At 42.7% G+C, this 20,085-nt stretch overlaps 2 protein-coding genes across 2 annotated transcripts in view; both read right to left on the bottom strand.

The window, feature by feature from the left end:
• LOC311583834 (uncharacterized protein) overlaps positions 1–20,085 on the bottom strand; it is a 249,954-nt gene that overhangs the window by 159,692 nt on the left and 70,177 nt on the right. The window lies entirely within an intron of this gene.
• On the bottom strand, positions 1,585–16,511 carry LOC311583844 (uncharacterized protein). The gene is made up of 4 exons (XM_084757762.1): positions 16,230–16,511; positions 4,828–4,954; positions 4,558–4,618; positions 1,585–3,377 (listed from the first exon to the last, which is right to left on the bottom strand). The coding sequence occupies exons 1-4, from the start codon at positions 16,230–16,232 to the stop codon at positions 2,345–2,347; spliced, it is 1,224 nt and encodes a 407-aa protein (XP_084613888.1). The 5' UTR covers positions 16,233–16,511; the 3' UTR covers positions 1,585–2,344.

The following is a 20,085-nucleotide window of genomic DNA, read 5'->3' as shown; positions in this document are numbered from 1 at the left end:
CGCCTCTTTCAATAAGAGGAAGTGAAGCAGAACTACTCTGGACCTGGGCAGCACCTGGCTGCAATCCTGAGTAAGGGTCGAGTCGTCTCAAAGTAACGCTCCTGCTAAAATGTCCAGATTTGGGAGTGCAGTAGAGGTAATAAGAAAGAACAGATTCCAGCACAATGAGGGAAAAGAACTTCAGGTTTTCTCCTGGCAGAAACATAAGCGCCAGTCCAGGACTCTCTCACCTTTTGAGGGGTCGTGGCCTCAGGCCTGTGTAGTATTTGTAATACAGACTCCACTGGAGGGAGAAGTAATGACTCCTCCTAATCACAGCTTCTCTTACTCATCTTTTATTCCTCAAAACATAATGCCTCTTGTTAATCACACACACACACACACACACACACACACACACACACACACACACACACAAAACCCAAACGGGTATGACTGGTTAGACTGTAAACCTACATCTGGTTTCAGTTGTCATAGATCACCTGCATAAGGAAAGTCCTATCCCTAAATCCTGATGGGTGGCGAAATGTAGATGTAACTTGCCTCAGATGATTATGGTTTTCAAGTTTAAAAGCTCTCTAACATTCTGGCTCAGGGGCGGAGGTCTGTGTGTTGTAGTTCAGCTCCCATGTATGTTCAGTGGCCCTGATCAATCAGTAGTGCCTTGATTACTATACACTCTTGTGTGTTTCATTGACTTGGGGTGTGAGCTGTGTTGGATCTCAGTAGACCCCATAACACAAAGGCCTTGCCTCATTCTTTCCATTCACAGAACTTCTCTCCAGTACAACTTCCTTCATGATGATGAGCACTATAGAAACGTACAGTGGCATCACCATGTAAATACTTTCATTAGGTTGTTCTTCCTTATGAAATCTTTCATGATGGAATGTACAAAAGCTTCATCATATTCATTGCACGCATGTTTCTCTCCTGTATGAATTCGTTCATGTTTTTGAAGATGTCTGCGATATGCAAAGGCTTTACCACATTGGTTACATTCATAGGGTTTCTCTCCAGTGTGTGTTCTTTTATGTATGGAGAGACTACTGTGACATGCAAAGGGTTTACCGCATCGATAGGGCTTTTCTCCAATCTGTATTCTTTTATGCCTTTGAAAATGAGTGATAGACAAACTTTCTACCACATTGGAGATTTTCATTAGGTTTCTCTCTGCTATGAGTTAATTTATGTATTGGGAGACTATTTTTTTTTTTACTACAAAGAACCTGAATTTGAAACTAAATTAAACATATAAATGTACATTAAAGCTAATGGCATAGCAATTTGGGAGCTTAAGGCAAGATTTAATCTAAATGAATTTAGAAAAATGATGAAGGGATGTAATTTGAAATATAGATTGTGCAAAAATATGAAATGCATCAATAACTTAAAGTAGTTTTCAAAGCCTACACTACTGGGGAAAAGAGGCTTATGATCTTAATGCCAGCATTAAGACAGACAGAAGCAGTGCACAGCTAATGAACAACTCACTATTTACAGAAGCATGGCAACAACATTCACACCATGTGATCTTGCCGACGGCCGAACTGATAGAAGCAACAGACAAAATGTACCAACATGTTACTTTAGAAAATAAAGGGTCACTTTAATAAAGTAATTCTGCCAGAGGAAATAAAGCCCTGAGTGTAAACATGTGAGCTCTACAATACCAAATCCCAACCAATCCATTCATAGTACTAAATATACAAAGTCAGCATGGTCTTTTTAACACAAAACTGTTTATAATAGTTCAAACACAATCCTTACCATGCTCAACGACAAATATATAACAAATATTTTTCTTTTAAGACACAGGGTATTTATTTATGAATTATAAGACCTATATACAATGAAAGACATACAACACAATCAAGTATTTTAATATGCTTCTTAAATGCAGTGACCTTATTCACACTTTTCTGAATTGACCACGTCAATTTTCAAAATGTATTTGGAAACTATTATGATGTGCAATGTCATTACGATATTGGATACGTTCACAGGATTTGCTTCCAGTGTGTGTTCTCTCATGCCTTTGAAAATCATGTGACATAAAAGGCTTTAGCACATTGCTTACATTCATGGAGTTTCTCTCCAGTGTGTGCTCTTTTATGTACGTGGAGACTATGAGATATGCAAAGGATTTACAACACTGCTTATATTAATACGGCTTCTCTCCACTGTGTATTCTTTTATGTATTTGGAAATCACTGTATTGTGCAAAAGCTTTACCACATTGATTACATTCATAGGGTTTCTCTGCAGCATGTGTTCTTTCATGACTTTGAAGACAACTTTGTTGAGCAAAGGCTTTACCACATTGCTTACATTCATAGGGTTTCTATCCACTGTGTGTTCTTTCATGATTTTTTAGATGACTGTGTTGGCCAAAGGCTTTACCACATTGGTTACATTCATAGGGTTTCTCTTCAGTGTGTGTTCTTTTATGTATGTGAAGACTATTGTGATATGCAAAGGCTTTACCACATTGCTTACATTCATAGGGTTTCTCTCCACTATGTGTTCTTTCATGACGCTGAAGATAACTGTGCTGTGCAAAGGCTTTACCACATTGGTTACATTCATAGGGTTTCTCTCTAGTGTGTGTTCTTTTATGTATGTGAAGACTATTGTGATATGCAAAGACTTTACCACATTGCTTACATTCATAGGGTTTCTCTCCATTGTGTGTTCTTTCATGATTTTTTAGATGACTGTGTTGGCCAAAGGCTTTACCACATTGCTTACATTCATAGGGTTTCTCTCCAGTGTGTGTTCTTTTATGTATGTGAAGACTACTGTGATATGCAAAGGCTTTACCACATTGCTTACATTCATAGGGTTTCTCTCCACTATGTGTTCTTTCATGACTTTGAAGATAACTGTGTTGTGCAAAGGCTTTACCACACTGCTTACATTCATAGGGTTTCTCTCCAGTATGTGTTCTTTTATGAGTTTGAAGATGAATGTGCTGTGGAAAGGCTTTACCACATTGCTTACATTCATAGGGTTTCTCTCCAGTATGTGTTCTTTTATGAGTGTGAAGATTACTGTGCTGTACAAAGGCTTTACCACATTGCTTACATTCATAGGGTTTCTCTCCAATATGTGTTCTTTCATGAATTTGAAGATAACTACGCTGTGCAAAGGCTTTACCACATTGCCTACATTCATAGGGTTTCTCTCCAGTGTGTGTTCTTTTATGCTTTTGGAGACTATTTAGATGTGTAAAGGATTCATCACACTGGGTACATTCATACAGTTTCTCTCCAGTATCAACTCTTTCAAGTCTTTTAGGATGACTGTGATATGTAAAGGCTTTATCAAATACAGGATATTCGAAGGGTTTTTCTCCCGTTTGATTTCCCTCGTTCCTGCAAAGATAATGGGTACATTTGAAAATTTATCACTTTCAGTACACTTATGAATCGTTTTAAATGTATGAATAATTTTACACTTTAGTCTAATGATAAAAAATAATCAGATCTTTTCACGTTGTTTACATTTATGGTGCTCCCCTTCTTTGTGAGTTGTTTTGAGACTTTGAAGATAACTGTGATGGTAAGAGCATTTATTACATGGTTCATGTTTGTAGCATCCTTTTTCTATAGGTTTTCATATACTTAAAGAAAACAAGAAGAATTCAGAGCTTTACCACATTGATTCCATTCATAAAATTCCCTAAGGTGTGAGTCATATATTTACAAGTTGAAACAGAACAAAAAGAATCTCCACATTCCTAGTACTCATAGGGATTTGCTGCATCGTGAGTCTCTGGATGATTCTAATGAAGTTGGAAAACCAGTGAACTGAAAACTTGCATCACAATCAGAAAGTCTACTCAAAAGTGGGGACTACTACATAGCTTCTGTTTGTTCTGGGACACAGAGGTACGGTGCTTCTTTTAATACCGCATTGCTCACATGGCCTGTATCCATTGTGACATAAGATATAGCTATTAAAAGAAGAATAACAAGAGAAAGGGCTCCACATTGCAGTCACACACTTTGATGTTTGTTCCTCATAGACATGTGGTGTAAGGATTAAGGTTTCTCCACAACAACCTTCTTGACTCTCACAAACTGTCCCCTCACTAAACTGCTTTACTCTAGACTATGTGCTTATTAGAAACTTTTGAACATATACTTATCACTTCTCCCATAGGTGTACTTTCTGTGCACATTGAGATACATGCTACACGTATAACATGGTATGGCACTAAGGGAGCCAGGTGTGGTGGCATATATCTTTAATCCCAGCACTTGGGAGTCAGAGGCAGGCAGAGTGCTGTGAGTTCCAGGCTAGTTTGCTTGGTCTACAAAGTGAGTCTAGGACAGCCAAGGATACACAGAGAAACCCAGTCTTGAAACACACACACACACACACACACACACACACACACACACACACACACAAAAAGACGTTGAGGGACATGGTTTTGTGAGAATGTATTCATCCCCAATACACATAAAGCAGTGCTTTCCTTTAAAATATGCAGGACATATTAAATTTTCTTAGGAGGCATATTCATATCAGCTTGCACATGAGATTTACCTTTCATATCTCCTAGATATTTGACACTGTTCTTCAATAGTGTGGTCTCTCCAATTGTATCCTAAAACATAGTACCAGAAAATATATGATATATCTTTGGAAATTAGGTCAAACTTACCATACTATCTTCAGTGACTCTTAGAACCATGCCTGACTTAATCACCTCATCTCTCTCACTTTCAATTCAAATTACAAAACAGCATCAATACCAATGAAACAGTTGCCCTGTATTTTAAAAATTGAAAACAAAAAATTTTGTCACAGTCTTACCTATAGTGGTGAGATTCCAATAGGTCTCCAGCATCACATCTTTGTAGAGATTCTTCTGGGAAGGATCCAGCAAAGCCCACTCTTCCCGAGTGAAGTTCACATGCACATCATCCAAGTTCACTGCACCCTAAAATGTCCCATATATGCGTACAAAAGGAATCATGATAGTGACCACACTGGAAATGTATAATTCTCTGACATAGAATTCATATAATTCTGGGCTTCGTTCACTTATTTTCTGACACAGAAGCTCTAATGTACTCACCAAGTCATGTTAGGTGACTTAGGTCACCTAGAAAAGTGAATAAGATTCTCCTCTATCATGTCTAAACTCTTTGAATAGGATATAGCCTTTCAAGAGAAATGAAAATTAACAGATAAGGAAACAGAGAGAGAGAAGAGAGAGAAAGAGAGAAGAGAGAGAGAGAGAGAGAGAGAGAGAGAGAGAGAGAGAGAGAGAGAGAGAGAAAGGTAAGAACCATCAACAGTACTGAGCCCTCATCAGAGAAACTGTATGAACTGTTACTAAAGACTAAAAACAAAACAAAAGAAAAGAAAAAAGGGCAAGCTGGTTGTACTGGCTCATCCCTTTAATAAGAGTATTCAAGAGGCAGAGGCAGGGTCATCTCATTGAGTTGGATGACAGACTGGTTTATGCCATGAGCTCAGGGACACACAGATGTAGTTATTAAGACCTGACTCCTACAAAAAACAAAGGAATGAAACAGAAAAACCCCAGAGGACTTTACTGAAGTTCCTACAAAGAATTGCACACTCACTCTAGTTCTGTATTCATCTTAAAGATTCCTGAAGTGCCGAGCTTAAACTGTAACACTGATAAGATCGTACTAACAGCAAATGCATGTTACACATGAACAGATTTTTGGGAACCAGGCAAAGAAACTAATTCTCACTACTCTCATTTTTGTTTTCAGACTCTAACCATAAGGAAGAGTGGCCTAGAGCATCTCCATGCTGCCCCCATTCTGTTGGAAACCCCCTACTGTAGATTCTTCCTATTTTAAAGAATAAATGTTTCTTGGCTCAAACACTTAAGAAAAAATTGCTGCATTGTGAATACAGCCTTCAAGAGAAAGCTCACTTCCCTTCCCATGTGTTCCCTCCCTACTATAGCTTCTGCCTACATCCTGACCAAGCCTGGTACTCAAGGACAACTTCTCCATCTTGTTGGCAGGGTCTATCACGTTCATGTTCCCAGGTCCAGAAGGCCACTCCTATCCTGATTGATGGAAACTTCCTGGCTCAACCCCTGAATCAAAATATGATGGGACAATGTTCTGGTTCCCCTTCCTCCACATTTTTCCCCCATTCTTTACAAATATTGTACAGTCTCTGTTCAAGGATGCAGGTCAGATCCCAATGTGGCCGCATCCCTGTGCTCAGGAAATAAAGGTTTCATTTTCAGTTGTTCTAGCTATAGTGAGTTTTCTTTGCTTCCACCTCAAACACAACAAGATAAAATATTAGCAGTATAAATGTTGGTTTCCTTTTTGTTCCTTTTTTTTCCCATTTTTTTTTCCGAGACAGGTATTTTCTTTGTAGCCTTCACTGTTCTGTTCTTCCTTCTTTAGACCAGCCTGGCCTCAAACACATAGCAATCCACCTGCCTCTGCATCCTTGACGGATGGGATTAAAGGTTTGCTCCACCACACCTGGCTGCAAGGGTTGATATTAAGTGAATTACATGGGCAGGAGAGATGTCTCAGCAGTTCAGAGATCTTGATGATCTTGCAAATAATTAGGTTCAATGGCCAGTACTTACATGGCTGCTCACAACTACCAATTATTCCAAGTTCACGAGTTCTGAGGCCACCTACCGACTACTGTGAAGTCCAGGCACATATGGGGTGCACTGTAAACATGTTTTTGTTTTAATCCCAAGCGTGGAATGTGAAACTGTCTTGTGTGAGGTGGTTTGGTGTTTGTCTATTAGAAAAAGAACTGCCTCATGTGGAGAAATGTTCTTTGCCATTTGAATAACATCCTGCATGGACTATGGGAGAGTAAATATAGTCCAAATACGAAAGATCAATCCCTTTTGCATACCTTTATATTGCCTGGCTGCTCAGAGTTGCTCCTGCTTTGAGATGCTCTGAGAGATACAGTCCTGGGAACCCTTGCAGGCTTCCGCTGTTGCCATTGCACTCACGTTTGCTGAATGTTGGGTTTGCTGATGAAGGGATCAGCTGGAATCCTGATAGCTAAGAGTGGAACCTCCCTCCAAGGAACTGAGTGTAAGAAGGTGACCTCCATAGTCCCTATCAGCCCTTTTCTCTCCTAATGTGAGTTGCTGCATTGAAAGGGTGATAGAGGCATTAATGAGCCCCAAATAAAGTAGGCTCTTTAAAAAATTATTTATTTATTATGAATACAGTGTTCTGCCTGCATGTACACTTGCAGGACAGAAGAGGGCATTACCTCACATTACAGATGATTTTGAGCCACCATGTGGTTGCTGGAAACTGAACACGGGAAGTTTGGAAGAGCAGGTGGTGCTCTTAACCACTGAGCCATCCCTCCAGCTCTAACGCAGGCTTTAAAAAGATCAAAGCCTGCATTGCATCATCATGCTCATAGGCAAAGACTCATATTCATCAAAAAAATTAAAGACAAACAAAACATGTAGGAAGAATGCCACACACCTGCAATATAACAACTCAGAAGGCTCAGGGTGTATTAGTGTCATGAATACATGCCATCCTGAGAAAGAGAATATATAGTCTCTGCCAAATTTCAATATCCAACATGTGGATGAAGGTCAGCAAACAGCATATGCTTGACAAGTACAAGAACCTACATTCCAGGCACATCAGACACTAACATAACATGAAAAGAAACCAAAAGCCAGCAAAGTTGGCCTACATCTAATCCCAGCACTCTGGAGAGAGTCAGGTGGACCTCTAAGCTGGAGGCCTGCCTGGTCTACGTATAGAGAAACTTTGTCTTCAAAAACAACAACAACTAATCTAACATTAGAAGAACATTCGGCTAGCAAATTAGCTTAGCACTGAACAGCAATTGCATCTACTCTATTTTATGTCATTTAGGAATAGCCTACAATGGTGAGGGCTTTAGAAGGAAACTGATGAGTTTCAACCACAACACAGTAGACAGGAAGACAGGAAGTTGGTTGAGTCCACAGACACTCAAGTCACATCCCCAATAAGGAATCTAGAGAGGGTCCGACTACAAAAACTTCCATAAGCTCCTCCCATAACCCACAAATCGCAAACAAGTGTGCAAAGACATCATCCTCTCTGGGAGTGTTTGTGTTTTTATTCCATCTGACTCTTGTCACCTTGGGTTCATGGTCATCCCATGATGAAAATGCATTTAGTCTAACTTCAATGATCCGAATAGTCTGCAACAGCCTGGACACTGTTCAAATGTCCAAAGTCTCTTCTGACTCTCAAGACAATCTCTTGATGGCCACATCTTGTCAATTCAGAAAACAAGCTACAACTTTCTAATCTTCACTGGCATAGAATAGCCCTTCCCATTCCAAAGAGAGGAATGTGTGCTGAGTGAGAGAAGATAGGACCAGGGCGAGAAACCATGATAGAAGGCAAAGAATAAATTCTCTATCTCTGTCTCAGATACATGCAGCTGCAGTATCAAAGGGTTTAGATGTCCCTATCCCTGAAACCTGTCACACATCTCTCAGATTGGTTACTTCCACTCCCTACATGCATCTCTCCATGGCTGACTTCTCATAGCTCAGTTAACTCAACATCTTGTGGTCTCCAAATACAACCCAGGCTTTCTTATCCTTATGCCTTCAGGCAATGAACTCTCACAGTCTCCTCACTGGGGCTATGACTCTGGAAATAGACAGCAGGAATAGTGCTGAACTGAAACCACAGAGGAAGAAGCTTCTTCCTTCCAGGAACAGTATATCATGGGTGAGTGCTCCTGTCAATCTGGCTTCTATATTGGGATGGCTCATACCTTCCTTGGACCACAGTTAAAGCAGGTTTTGTAGGAAGTTCCTTCCTGGGACTAGAAATAACTTGGCCTACCCTTCCCTTAATTCAAGACTTAAGAGGATCAAGTGTCACCCTTAGCGCATCATCGTAGGCTTCCAATCCAGAGCAAGGGCCTGCCCTGGAATGGTGACCACCTCCTTGAAAGTTCCTGCCTCGGTGTCAGCATTGGACTGCATCTGATACTACCTACTGCTCTTCTTTCCCTACAAACCACAGACTTTGTGTTTATTTCTACACCATTTGTTACTTTTTTACATTCTGGTCCTTATGAGCCACTAGTAAAAATCATCCAAAGAGTCAATAGTCCATCTAGGATATCAGCTCATTATTTAATTATCCTGCCTTACTCAATTTCTCAAGGCAGGAGAAGATTAAGAAACATTTTGGACCAAAATATCACACAGATGACTACTAGCTGCAGAATTATGGAGTCTATTTTCTACTGAAATCCTATGACCTGGACTTCCTTTGTCTGCATTACTCTCAAAACTCCTTCCACATCCTACAAGAACAGCTGATTAAACTCTGTAAACACATTTCTAAGCCTTTTGCATTTCAAGTCCTGACGTTTTCCATATTCCTCCAAAAGAGAGCATCATCAGGTCTGTCCAGCAGCAACATCACTATTTGTGTACCACTCTTTTTTTTTAATAACTTGCTACTCTGCTGCTTTGACTGAATTCTCTAACCTAAACCAACTCAGGTAACAAACGAGTTTTTGGATGGTTCTTTCGAATCACAGCCCATTTTTTCGGGAGCTTAGGATACAAACTCATGTAAAAAGAAATGTAGTAGGGCTGGAGAGATGGCTAGAGTTTAAGAGCACTGACTGTTCTTCCTTCCAGAAGTCCAGAGTTCAATTCCCAGCTACCACATGGTGGCTCAGAGCCATCTATAATGTGATCTGATGCCCTCTTCTGGTCTGCAGGTGTACATGCAGGTAGAGCACTGTATGCATAATTAATTAACTATGGGCAAACATGGTGTCCTAGCTTTCTCTCTTGCCTGGTCACTGTCCCATGCTCACCCAGCTCCCTTATCCAGCCCACGTCCACTTGCTTAGAGACATTGCCATTCTCATCAGAAGAGCCTTGCCACATCAATTGTGTTGATGAATCAATACAATTGTTGACTGACAGAGCAACCAGCCAGTGTGGTAGGGGCAAGCCCTCAACTGATGACTGTAGATACTGCAATGTTCTGAAATGAACCTAATTAGGACACACAGGAATATCAGAAAGTGTTTAAAACCTTCAAAAATGTGTTAACCATAGCAATCAATATTGATTATTGCAAAAACTAGCAAATACAGATGTGCCACGAAAAGAGCACATTTTGAGGCTCTAAGATTAAGAAGAGAAAACTCTTTGTCTCACAGAAATTCTTCAAACCAACAAAAACTCAAGGAACTCATAACATAATATAGTAAATCTTCATAAGACAAAGACAGGTGAAGGTGCAAAGGAACATTGATTCCCCAGATGCAATTGTGAGGCTTCCTCCCTCTGTTAACCTAGGCCAACTATGTTTCCTCAGTCTTACTGCTGAATAAGCTCACCTGAAGAGACCCCATTAAGAGCAGTCAGACTCCATTTTGTGACAAGCAGCTACACTTCCTTGTTAGCACACAGACCTCTACCCTGGTCCTGGGAGAATTCCCTGGACAGGGTCAGGCTCACCAAGAACTACTGATTACAAATAACGTTCCTACTCTAGGAAGAGTGTTTGTGCCTTCAGTGCTGGGAGAATTCTCTGTATCGGGTCAGGTTGACCACAAACTATGTTTATGTTCAGCACACTCTGAGGCCTTGTTAATCCACAGACATTCCCCAGCCCCTCGCTCCACAAGACCAAACCCAGGAACTGCATAGAGGAGAGAAGAGAGGTAGATCTGCAGCAGGGAGAACTGAGCAGGAAGTTTGCTTAAGGGAAACCAAGTGTTGGTTGAACAACTAGCTAGAGGAACTAGTTGTTGAGATGGTGAGGAACGGAGGAAAAGGAAATACTCGGGCATAAGCGGTAGAAGCTGAAGGTCTTGAAGCCCAGGAGAACTTTTCTTCTGCCTCTCTATCTGTCTCCGCTCTGTCTCCTTTGCTGTCTGTCTGACTTCTCTCTCCTTGCTGCTTCCTTGCTTTGTGTCCTGCTAACTAACTTCTTTCTTGCTGTTCCCCATCTACCCATCCCTCTTGCCATTCCCTATCTATCCCCCTCTCTTGCTGTTCCCCATCTCACTCTAGCTTACTCTCTCATGTCTCTTACTTGCTTGCCCTCTCCTTGGGCCAACCCCAGAATTTTATTGAAATGAAGTTCAATTATTTGTTGTTACTAATTACATCATGATTTTCCCATCATTTACAGTCACTAGGGCAATCAAAAATCAACAGAGTAACAAGGAAATATAAAAGTTCTGTAACCTACAACAAAAAATCATTTTTAAGGCAATGGGCAGCATCACCTGATCTTTATTTTTTAAACGATACAGAGGAAAGTCTAATCATACATTTCCCCAGGCTACAGCCAATGTGTTTACAAGGTCATAGCATCATCATACCTTGAGCTAAATATTATTGAAAGAAACACTTGATCTACTTCCAGTCTCAGACCAACAGCTGTGCTATCCAAGCCTAGGCTAACTGCCAAGTGGTCCTCTGTCGTAAAATATCTGTAAAACATGATGATCCAAGACCCTTCTAGGGCTCTCAAAGCATTTTTTAACAAATGTTTCTACAGGAAACAGTGTCTAGTCAGGTACTGTTATGTCAAGGTATTAAGTTTTTTTCATGCAGTTTCTGCTTGGGTTCTCACAGTCAGAGCAAAAAACTATCATTGTCGCAAGGCGTTGGAAAGATGCCCTTTCAACATTCTCTATGGGAAAAAGTTTTCCCTGTATGAAGTTGCTAAGGGCTGAAGAATAGAGTGAAAAAAAAAAAAACAGTTTTAGGAGAAATGCCAGATTTCTAAAACAGCTTTACACTTGGACCATACCAGATATTTAGGGACAGTAGTGATCAGCCAGAGATCCTTGGAACTTTGTCAATCAAAGCCTCCACAGTTGTTCTAGATGTCTAGAGATCATGTTGGATTGTTAGAGGCTCTGGAATTTTGCCACGAAAAACCATTATGACCTGTCCTCCTGTCTGTGACACCCAGATATATATGGAACTGTCCCCGGCGACAACCTGGCCAGGACCAGTGAAAGGTCAATTAGAACTGCTTTGTCTAGTTAGTAAAAGCATCTGGAGTCAGAGCCTACCACCCTGTTCCATGACAACCCCTGACTGAGCTGATTGTGGTAAATAATTGATTCCTGAGAACATGATGGCTCACTATGAAGACATTGTGCATGGGACTAGGTGGGATGCATCCAGACCTTCACCACTCTCTGGTACCTGAGACCCAGGACCCAGTCCCTTCTCAGCGTTGCCCCTAGAGATGCATCTCCCCCCTCCATGCTTCCGGTCATCAGCACAGACCATCCCCATCTGCCCTTCTCCTCCTACCTCATCTCTTTCCCTGAGCCACTAACTATGGGTGCACACACCCTGCTCAACCACAAGCCCTGATGGACAGAAGACCACGTAGTCTGTCCAAAGATATCCCACTATCTGTTACAACAGACCCAATTCTTACACACTGTTCAGAATACCAGGGAAAGCATCCTCCCCACTTTCCATGTCTCCTAGAGAACACAGGCCATACCCAACTGCCTCATCTCTGTGTCCAAGCCCCTATCTGGGCAGGCACATTCCTGATCAACCACATTCCATGCCTGCCCAAAGCCCAGGTGGGCTGTCAACAGATCTACAACCTTATCTCCTCGGCCCAGACCTTGATTTACTTTTTCTTTTTTTTTTTCTTCGAGACAGGGTTTCTCTATGTATCCTTGGCTGTCCTGGACTCACTTTGTAGACCAGGCTAGCCTCAAACTCCAGCGATCTGCCTGCCTCTGCCTCCCAAGTGCTGGGATTAAAGGCGTGCACCACCACCACCCGGCCAGACCTTGATTTTCACAATTGCCCCAAGCACTGGACTGGACAACAGAGGCAGCTTCCTCTCCCCCATCCCATCCACACCTCCTGTGGATCCCTAAAGCCATCTTTCCCTGAACTCCTTTTGCCCAGCCTCTAAGACCAACAAACATTCTCCATGAACACAGCAGCAAAGCAGAACAGTAAAAAGTTGAATACTCAGCCAAGACACTGTCAGACTACGCAGGGAGCAAACAGAAACCTGGAAACAATACTCCCACATCTATAAGACAAACCCAGAAATCAACACCCACACCAATAATCAGGTCAAACCCACATACCTGGATACCAGCACAGGAGCATAATCAATAATAGCCAGGAATTATGTCACCAACAAGGACAAGCTATCCTATCACAGCAGGTCCTGAATATCCCAACCTAGCTGAAGGCACAAGAAAAAAGCTTCAGGCCGGGCGTGGTGGCTCAGGCCTTTAATCCCAGCACTCAGGAGTCAGAGGCAGGTGGATCGCTGTGAGTTCAAGGCCAGCCTGGTCTACAAAGGGAGTCCAGGACAGCCAAGGCTACACAGAGAAACCCTGTCTCAAAAAAAACCAAAAAAGAAAAAAAGAAAAAAAACCTTCATAGAGGTCCTTAAAGGAAATTAATACATTCCTTGAAGAGATCCAGGAAAACACAATCAAACAACTGGAGAAACACAATAAACCCCTTGAATAAAGCCAAGATACACTAAACAATGCTTGAATGAAGACATAAAACACTCAAAATCTTAAAATGGAATTAGAAACAATAAAGAAAACTGAAAAATTGGGGAATCCTGGAAATGAAAGTCTTAGGATGACAACGTGAACTACAGTGGCAGGAGACCCTCACAGATTGTATATGAAAGGGAGAATCTTGGGAATTGATGATTCAATAGAAAAAAATGGACACATCATTAAAAATAAGAGCGGATCCAACCTAAGTTTCCTGGAGCAAAACGACAAGGGACTCTGCCATCTTATCAGAAGACCAAAACTATGACTAATTGCAATAGAGGAAGGAAAAGAATACCACCTCAGAGGTCCAGAAAATATTTTAACAAATCCATAAAAAGAAAAATTTCCTAACTTAAAGAAGATGTCTCTCAAGGTACAAGAAGCATGCAAAATAACAAATGGATTGGTCCAGAATAGAAAGTCCCCTTGCCACATAATAATAAAAACACTAGACATGAGAAAGAATATGAAAAGCTGCAATAGAAAGTAAAACACAACAACCAGGTAACACATACAGGCTGACGTATTATAATTGCACCTGTCTCTCAATGCAGACTCTAAAAGTAGAAGGGCTTGGACACATGTGCTGCAGGCTTTAAGAAACTACAGATGACAACCCGGATTACTATACAAGAAAAGTTTCAATCACCATAAATGGATAAAATAAGATATTCTCAGGCCAGGCAGTGGTGGGGCACGCCTTTAATCCTAGCACCTGGTAGGAAGAGGCAGGCGGATCGCTGTGAGTTCAAGGTCGGCCTGGTCTACAAAGTGAATCCAGGACAGCCAAGGCTACACAGAGAGTCCCTGTCTCGAAAAACCAAAAAAAAAAAAAAAAAGATATTCTCTGATAAAGCCAAAATTTAACAATATTTATCTACAAATATAGCTTTACACAGGGTGCTACAAAGAAAAATCCAACTCAAGGAGGTTAACTAAACTTATGAAGACACAGGACATAACTAACCTCACATGAGCAAAACCAAAAGAATGGAAGGTGTACATACATATAATACGCTTGAGACATACACATATATACACACACTAACACATCACAACCACCACCAATAACAGCAACAAAACACCAGGAATTAATAGGCACTGTTCATTGATATCTGTCAATATCACGACCTCAACTTACCAATAAAAAGACACCAGCTACCAGAATGGATGCTAAAACAGAATCCATCCTTCTACTGCCTACAACAAATACAGTTCAACAGCAAGGACAGACATTGCCTCAAGGCAAAGGGCGGCAAAAAGAGATTCTGAGCAAATGGACCTAAGAATCAAGCTGCTATGGCCACTTTAATATCTAAAAAATACACTTCAAACAAAAAGTCATTGAGATGGGGAAGGACACTGCATATTCAACAGAGAAAAGTCTACCATGATATCTTTTACATTCTTAACATCTATGCCCCAACACCAGAGCACCCAACATTGTAAAAGAAAGTGCAGCTTAAATCACCATAGACCTTCATGCACTCATAGTGGGGGACTTCATGATCTCACTCTTAACAAGAAACGGGTCCTTTAGGAAAAAACAAAACAAAACAGAGAACTACCCCAGGTAATCGATGTTAAAAGCCAAAACAATCGAATTGATATTTACAGAACATTCCACCGAAACACAAAAGAATATACCCCCTTCTCAGCAATTCAGGCAACTTTCTCCAAAATTGATGATACCCAAACAAAGCGCAAGTCTCAACAGATACAATGAAGTTGTAGTGACCTTGCAAACTATCAGACCACCCAGGATTAAAGGGGCACACCATCACCAACAGACACAAGAGAAAGCATAGAAACTCAGGGAAACTGAACAACTCTCCACAGAATGGAAAAAGGGTGAAGATGGCAGTGTGCAGGGTGTGGTGGTGCATGCCTGCAATTCCAGACTCTGGGGGGCAGAGGCAGGAGGAGCTCTGTGAGCTCCAGGCCAGCCTGGTCTACAAAGTGAGTCCAGGACAGCCAGCGCTAACCAGAGAAACTCTGTCTCAGAAACAGAAAAGAAAAAGAAAAAAGAAGAAATACAGTGTTAGTAAACAGGCAGCAATGGAGCCACCCCTAGAGGCACTGATGACCATGGGAAAACGGAAAATACAAAGCCGCCCAGGAAGCATGTCTTCTGAAACAAGCCACCACCAGCAGGCAGGATTCAGGTCTATTAAACCACGTGGGCACCTTGTGTGCATGCGTGTGCACTTTCTGCACTAGAGCAAGGTAGTTTGTAGAGGGAATTCCTCCCTTTCCCCAAGCCATCTCCTAACCATCTCCAAAGACTGTCTCGGTATTCCCTTCCCATTAAAAACAACAACAACAACAAAAAAAAAAAACAAAGCAAAAACAAAAACAAAAACAAAAACAAAAAACCCAAATCAACCCTCTAGCATGGATCTGTCGCATGGCATGATTTCTTTTTCAGCGTACAGTCCTGCTGCATACATGCTAACATAAAGACTACAGAAAACATTGAAAATGGCTACTCAGTCTATGCAAACTAATAGAACACAATGAGCAGTCCCCATTAAGAGGCCACAGTCCGGTCCAGAGAGTGACTAGTACCACCCCAGGGAGGACCCGCCACACCAGCTCCCACTGCTCAGCTGCCTGCTCCTCCTGGTTGTGGGCAGTGACCCTGTGCTCACCATGTCTCGCCTTCGGAGCTAGCGGGAGCTCCCCGCACAGGACACAGCAGTTGCCTTCAGCACATCACTCCAAACCATTAAAGCCTGCTCAGCTACACAGTGGAACCTGCAGCATGGGACCAGGAATAACTCCCCTCCTTTTCCTGCTGACAATTCTGCCTCAAGGCTCTGATTGGCTAGTGTGTCTTGAGTGACATGAGCAGAAGGGAAGCAGCACAGCGGGTCCTGGCCCAGGCTTCCAGCCCAGGGCCAGTCCTTTTCCGGATCTGCAGAGCTTTTCATTTCCATAGCGCTTGTGCCTGTCCTCCTATACTCAACCCCTTTGTCTTCTCACCCTGCCCCAGGGAGGACCAGCCACTCCAGCTCCTGCTGCTCAGCTGCCTGCTCCTCCCTAGGTGTGCAGTGACCACGCCTTCAATGCCTTGGGACCTTGGAGCTTGTCTCAGCTCCCTTCAAGGCCCTCAGCAGGCACTTGCCCTTCTTCCTCCTGGAAGCAAGGAAGATACCGTGTATGGCCCATTACTCAGCTGCCATGGACTTATCCGTCGGCCCCACAACTGCCCACAGTATTAACACTTAAAGAGAGAGTTTAGGAAACAAGATTTTTATTTTGTGATTTCATGCAGGGTTCAGGTAAACTGTAGCTACTTTTCACCTGGTACACTTTGGACAATACTGTGGAGTTGTGACAAGCAAGAAACAGATTTTGTGTGTCTGTGAGTGTGTGTGTGTGTGTGTGTGTGTGTGTGTGTGTGTGTGTGTGTGTGTGTAGATACGTGTATAGGTAGGTATATATCTATATATCCAGCACACACCAAAACAAAAACACAGCTGTATTAGTGAATGTTCTCTACATGAACAGAACTAATATAGTGAATCTACATTTATAGAAAGTGGGTTTAAGGGCTGGGAAGTGGTGGCACACACCTTTAATCCCAGCACTTGCAAGGCAGAGGCAGGCAGATCTATGTGAGTTCGAGGACAGCCTGGGCTACAGAGTGAGTTCCAGGACAGCCAGAGCTGGTACACAGAGAAACCCTGTCTCTCAAAACAAAACAAAACAAACAAAGAAATCAAAAAGTGGATTTAAGCCTGGCTGTGCTGCCACATGCCTTTAATCACTGCACTCAGGAGGTAGAGGCAGATAGATCCTTGAGTTCAAGGCCAGCCTGGTGTACAGTGTGTCTTCAGAGTAGCTAACAACCTGCCCAAGGTTAACAAGTTCTGCAGGCTGTACACACTTGCTAGATTTGCTAAGAGGATGGAAAGAAGTAAAGTAACTAAGAGAGGGCTTGCTTGCCCTTGGGGATTAATAGTTGCTACAGGAGCATCGGGAGGGAAATAACCTCAGTGAGTGTCTTCTTATCTGATCATATGACCTCATCTGATGTTCTCTGGGATGGAGGCACAGCCAATTTCCAAACTATGATTCTGCAGTGAGTGAGACAGACCACAGAAGAATGTCGTGTATAGGACACATAGTTTGATCACACATACCCTCAAGCCTGGAATATGGAGGGAAAGGCAAACCTGTGTGAACCATGTTTGTGTGCACTGAAGTGCAGCTGAAGGACCGAGGCTCTGCACATTCTGGGTAAGATTAGAACTCTGAAACCCCCAATCAGGAGGTGGGTCAGGAGTCCAAGGGCAGCTTCACCTTTGAGACCAGCTTACAATGTGAGACTCTGTCTCAAATAAGCAAACAGACAAAAATCCAGAAAGACAGTGCTTTAAAGTGCTTTAAAGAAAGTAATATTTTATTTACTGAGCCAAATATGAAGAATCAAGGCTCAAATAGTGAACACTGTGGAATAGTGAGTTTCCTTGTGAGAGATGCTATGGGAACTTTTTAAAACGGAAGAAGAAGAAGAAGAAGAAGGAGGAGGAGGAGGAGGAGGAGGAGGAGGAGGAAGAGGAATAGAAGAATGACGACAGCGACATCATAGTCAATCCATTTCATAGTCCATTTGTGGCTCCAGGCTTCACACCATCATCTTATTTGCCTGGACTAAAGTGAAGGCAGAGGACAATGCCTCTTCCAGATAAAAACCTCAAGACAAATACTACATCTCTGAAGAGCAGTGGAAGCCCAAGTCAATGTGCCCTGAGTGGAACTGGCCTGGCCTCCACAGTCCAGCACTGGCTGTGTCTCTTGCTTCTGTCTTCAGCCCTCAGCTGGCTTTCTCTCCACACTGGTGGCTCCTGCATCTTCCTGCATTGGAGCTTCAGGCAGAAGCAGACCAGTGGCCTGCTCCCTCCAATCTTTATAATAGATTTATCTTTCATCTTTCAATGGCAAACTGAGTCTCAAAGAATAGGCAGGCAACCAAGCAGAGACCTGATGCTCAAGGACTCTCCTTCCTGGTGTGCACAGATTGGGAATCGGGGCTCATCTGTCCCTGTATGCCCTTACTGACTCCAGCCTTTCAGCCTTGTCAGCCAGGTGATGCTGATCTCAGGTTAGTAAGAATGTAACCTCAGAGCTGTAAGGCTTTGCATGTTAAGGTTGAAATCTGCTCTTCTCTGGATATCTGATTTCAAGCTGGCTCCATGAAGAATGGACTCCGTTTCTCAGTGGGGGACCCCTTACTCTACCTGATCTGGTGACCTCAGAATTTTGCAAGGAGCATCACATAGGCAATACAGGCCTGACTTGCCTGATATCAAGCCCAGGGAATTCAAGGAAGTACCCTACCCTGTGCTGAGCTCTGAGCCTCCAACAAATGGTCTTTAATTGTATCTAGGCACCATACCCTGACACATACAATAATTAAATACTGCCTTCCTTCCTGTGATAAAGGCCCATGTTACTAAGACACAGGATAGTGCATCACTGTATTCTGGCACACAGAGCTCTAGCGAATCAGATACATTCACCCTCACTGCCCAGAGTTTATAACTTCCTAGTTCACAAGTAAAGTTGCCTTAGTCTCCTCACTTCACATGACTGTTGCAGACTCCTCATTCTGGGAAGGGCTTTTAGCTGCTTGCTGATGCTCAGAGTTGGCCCAAGGCCAACAACTTGGAAAGCACTGGAGGAGACGATGCCTTGTCCTGACAGCCAGTGAGTCACAGGCATTACAGGTGTCCTTCTGAATCGCCTATTGTTGGACCCTGGTCCAAAATGTTGGACCTTGGGAGTCCAATTCTGGAAGGGGGTCGCCGCGAGAGTCCACTCAAGTCACACCAGCTGAGAGATATAGGTAAAATTTATTACTGACACACCAGAAGTCCCAATTGTTGATGTGTCAGGGTCCCTCAGCACTGGGGAGGTGAAGGACCTCGAGTAGCTGTTACAGGCTAGTTTTAAAGGCAAAAACCATAAAGCAGGTGGGGTTGCTTATCACTGGAAACCATATGGACATTAGGACATCTGGCCTGGGGGAACCTCTTGTGCGGACATCTGATATCTGCAAATTTGCATGTAACTATTCTGGGAATTAGGGTGGAACTCTTGAGGTTAGCACCACTGGGAGAGCACTGGAGGAGAGGCTGTCTTGTCCTGACAGCCAGTGGGTCACAGACATTACAGGTGTCCTTCTGAATCCCTTATCATGCCGGCCACAAAATGAACCAAAGAGCTGTGACATTTGTGGAGCACCCGTGTTCCCAGTCCCTCTTAAGACCAGTGGTCACATTCCAAAAGAGCTAGCTCAGTTTTCACATACCCCAGCTAGCTGTCTAAGTGACCTGAGTACTTTTTTTTTCCAAGGGAGAGTTTCTCTGTGTGGCCTTGGCTGTCCTGGACTTACTTTGTAGACGAGGCTGGCCTCGAACTCACAGAGATCTGCCTGCCTCTGCCTCCTGAGTGCTGGGATTAAAGGCGTGCGCCACCACCACCCCAACAGTTCTTATT

This window comes from Acomys minous (genome assembly GCF_964271855.1).
Source record: "Acomys minous genome assembly, chromosome: 14".
In the NCBI taxonomy this organism is placed as follows: domain Eukaryota; kingdom Metazoa; phylum Chordata; class Mammalia; order Rodentia; family Muridae; genus Acomys; species Acomys minous.
The sequence above is the reverse complement of the archived record's forward strand: the minus strand, read 5'-3'. Positions and strand labels throughout refer to the sequence as shown.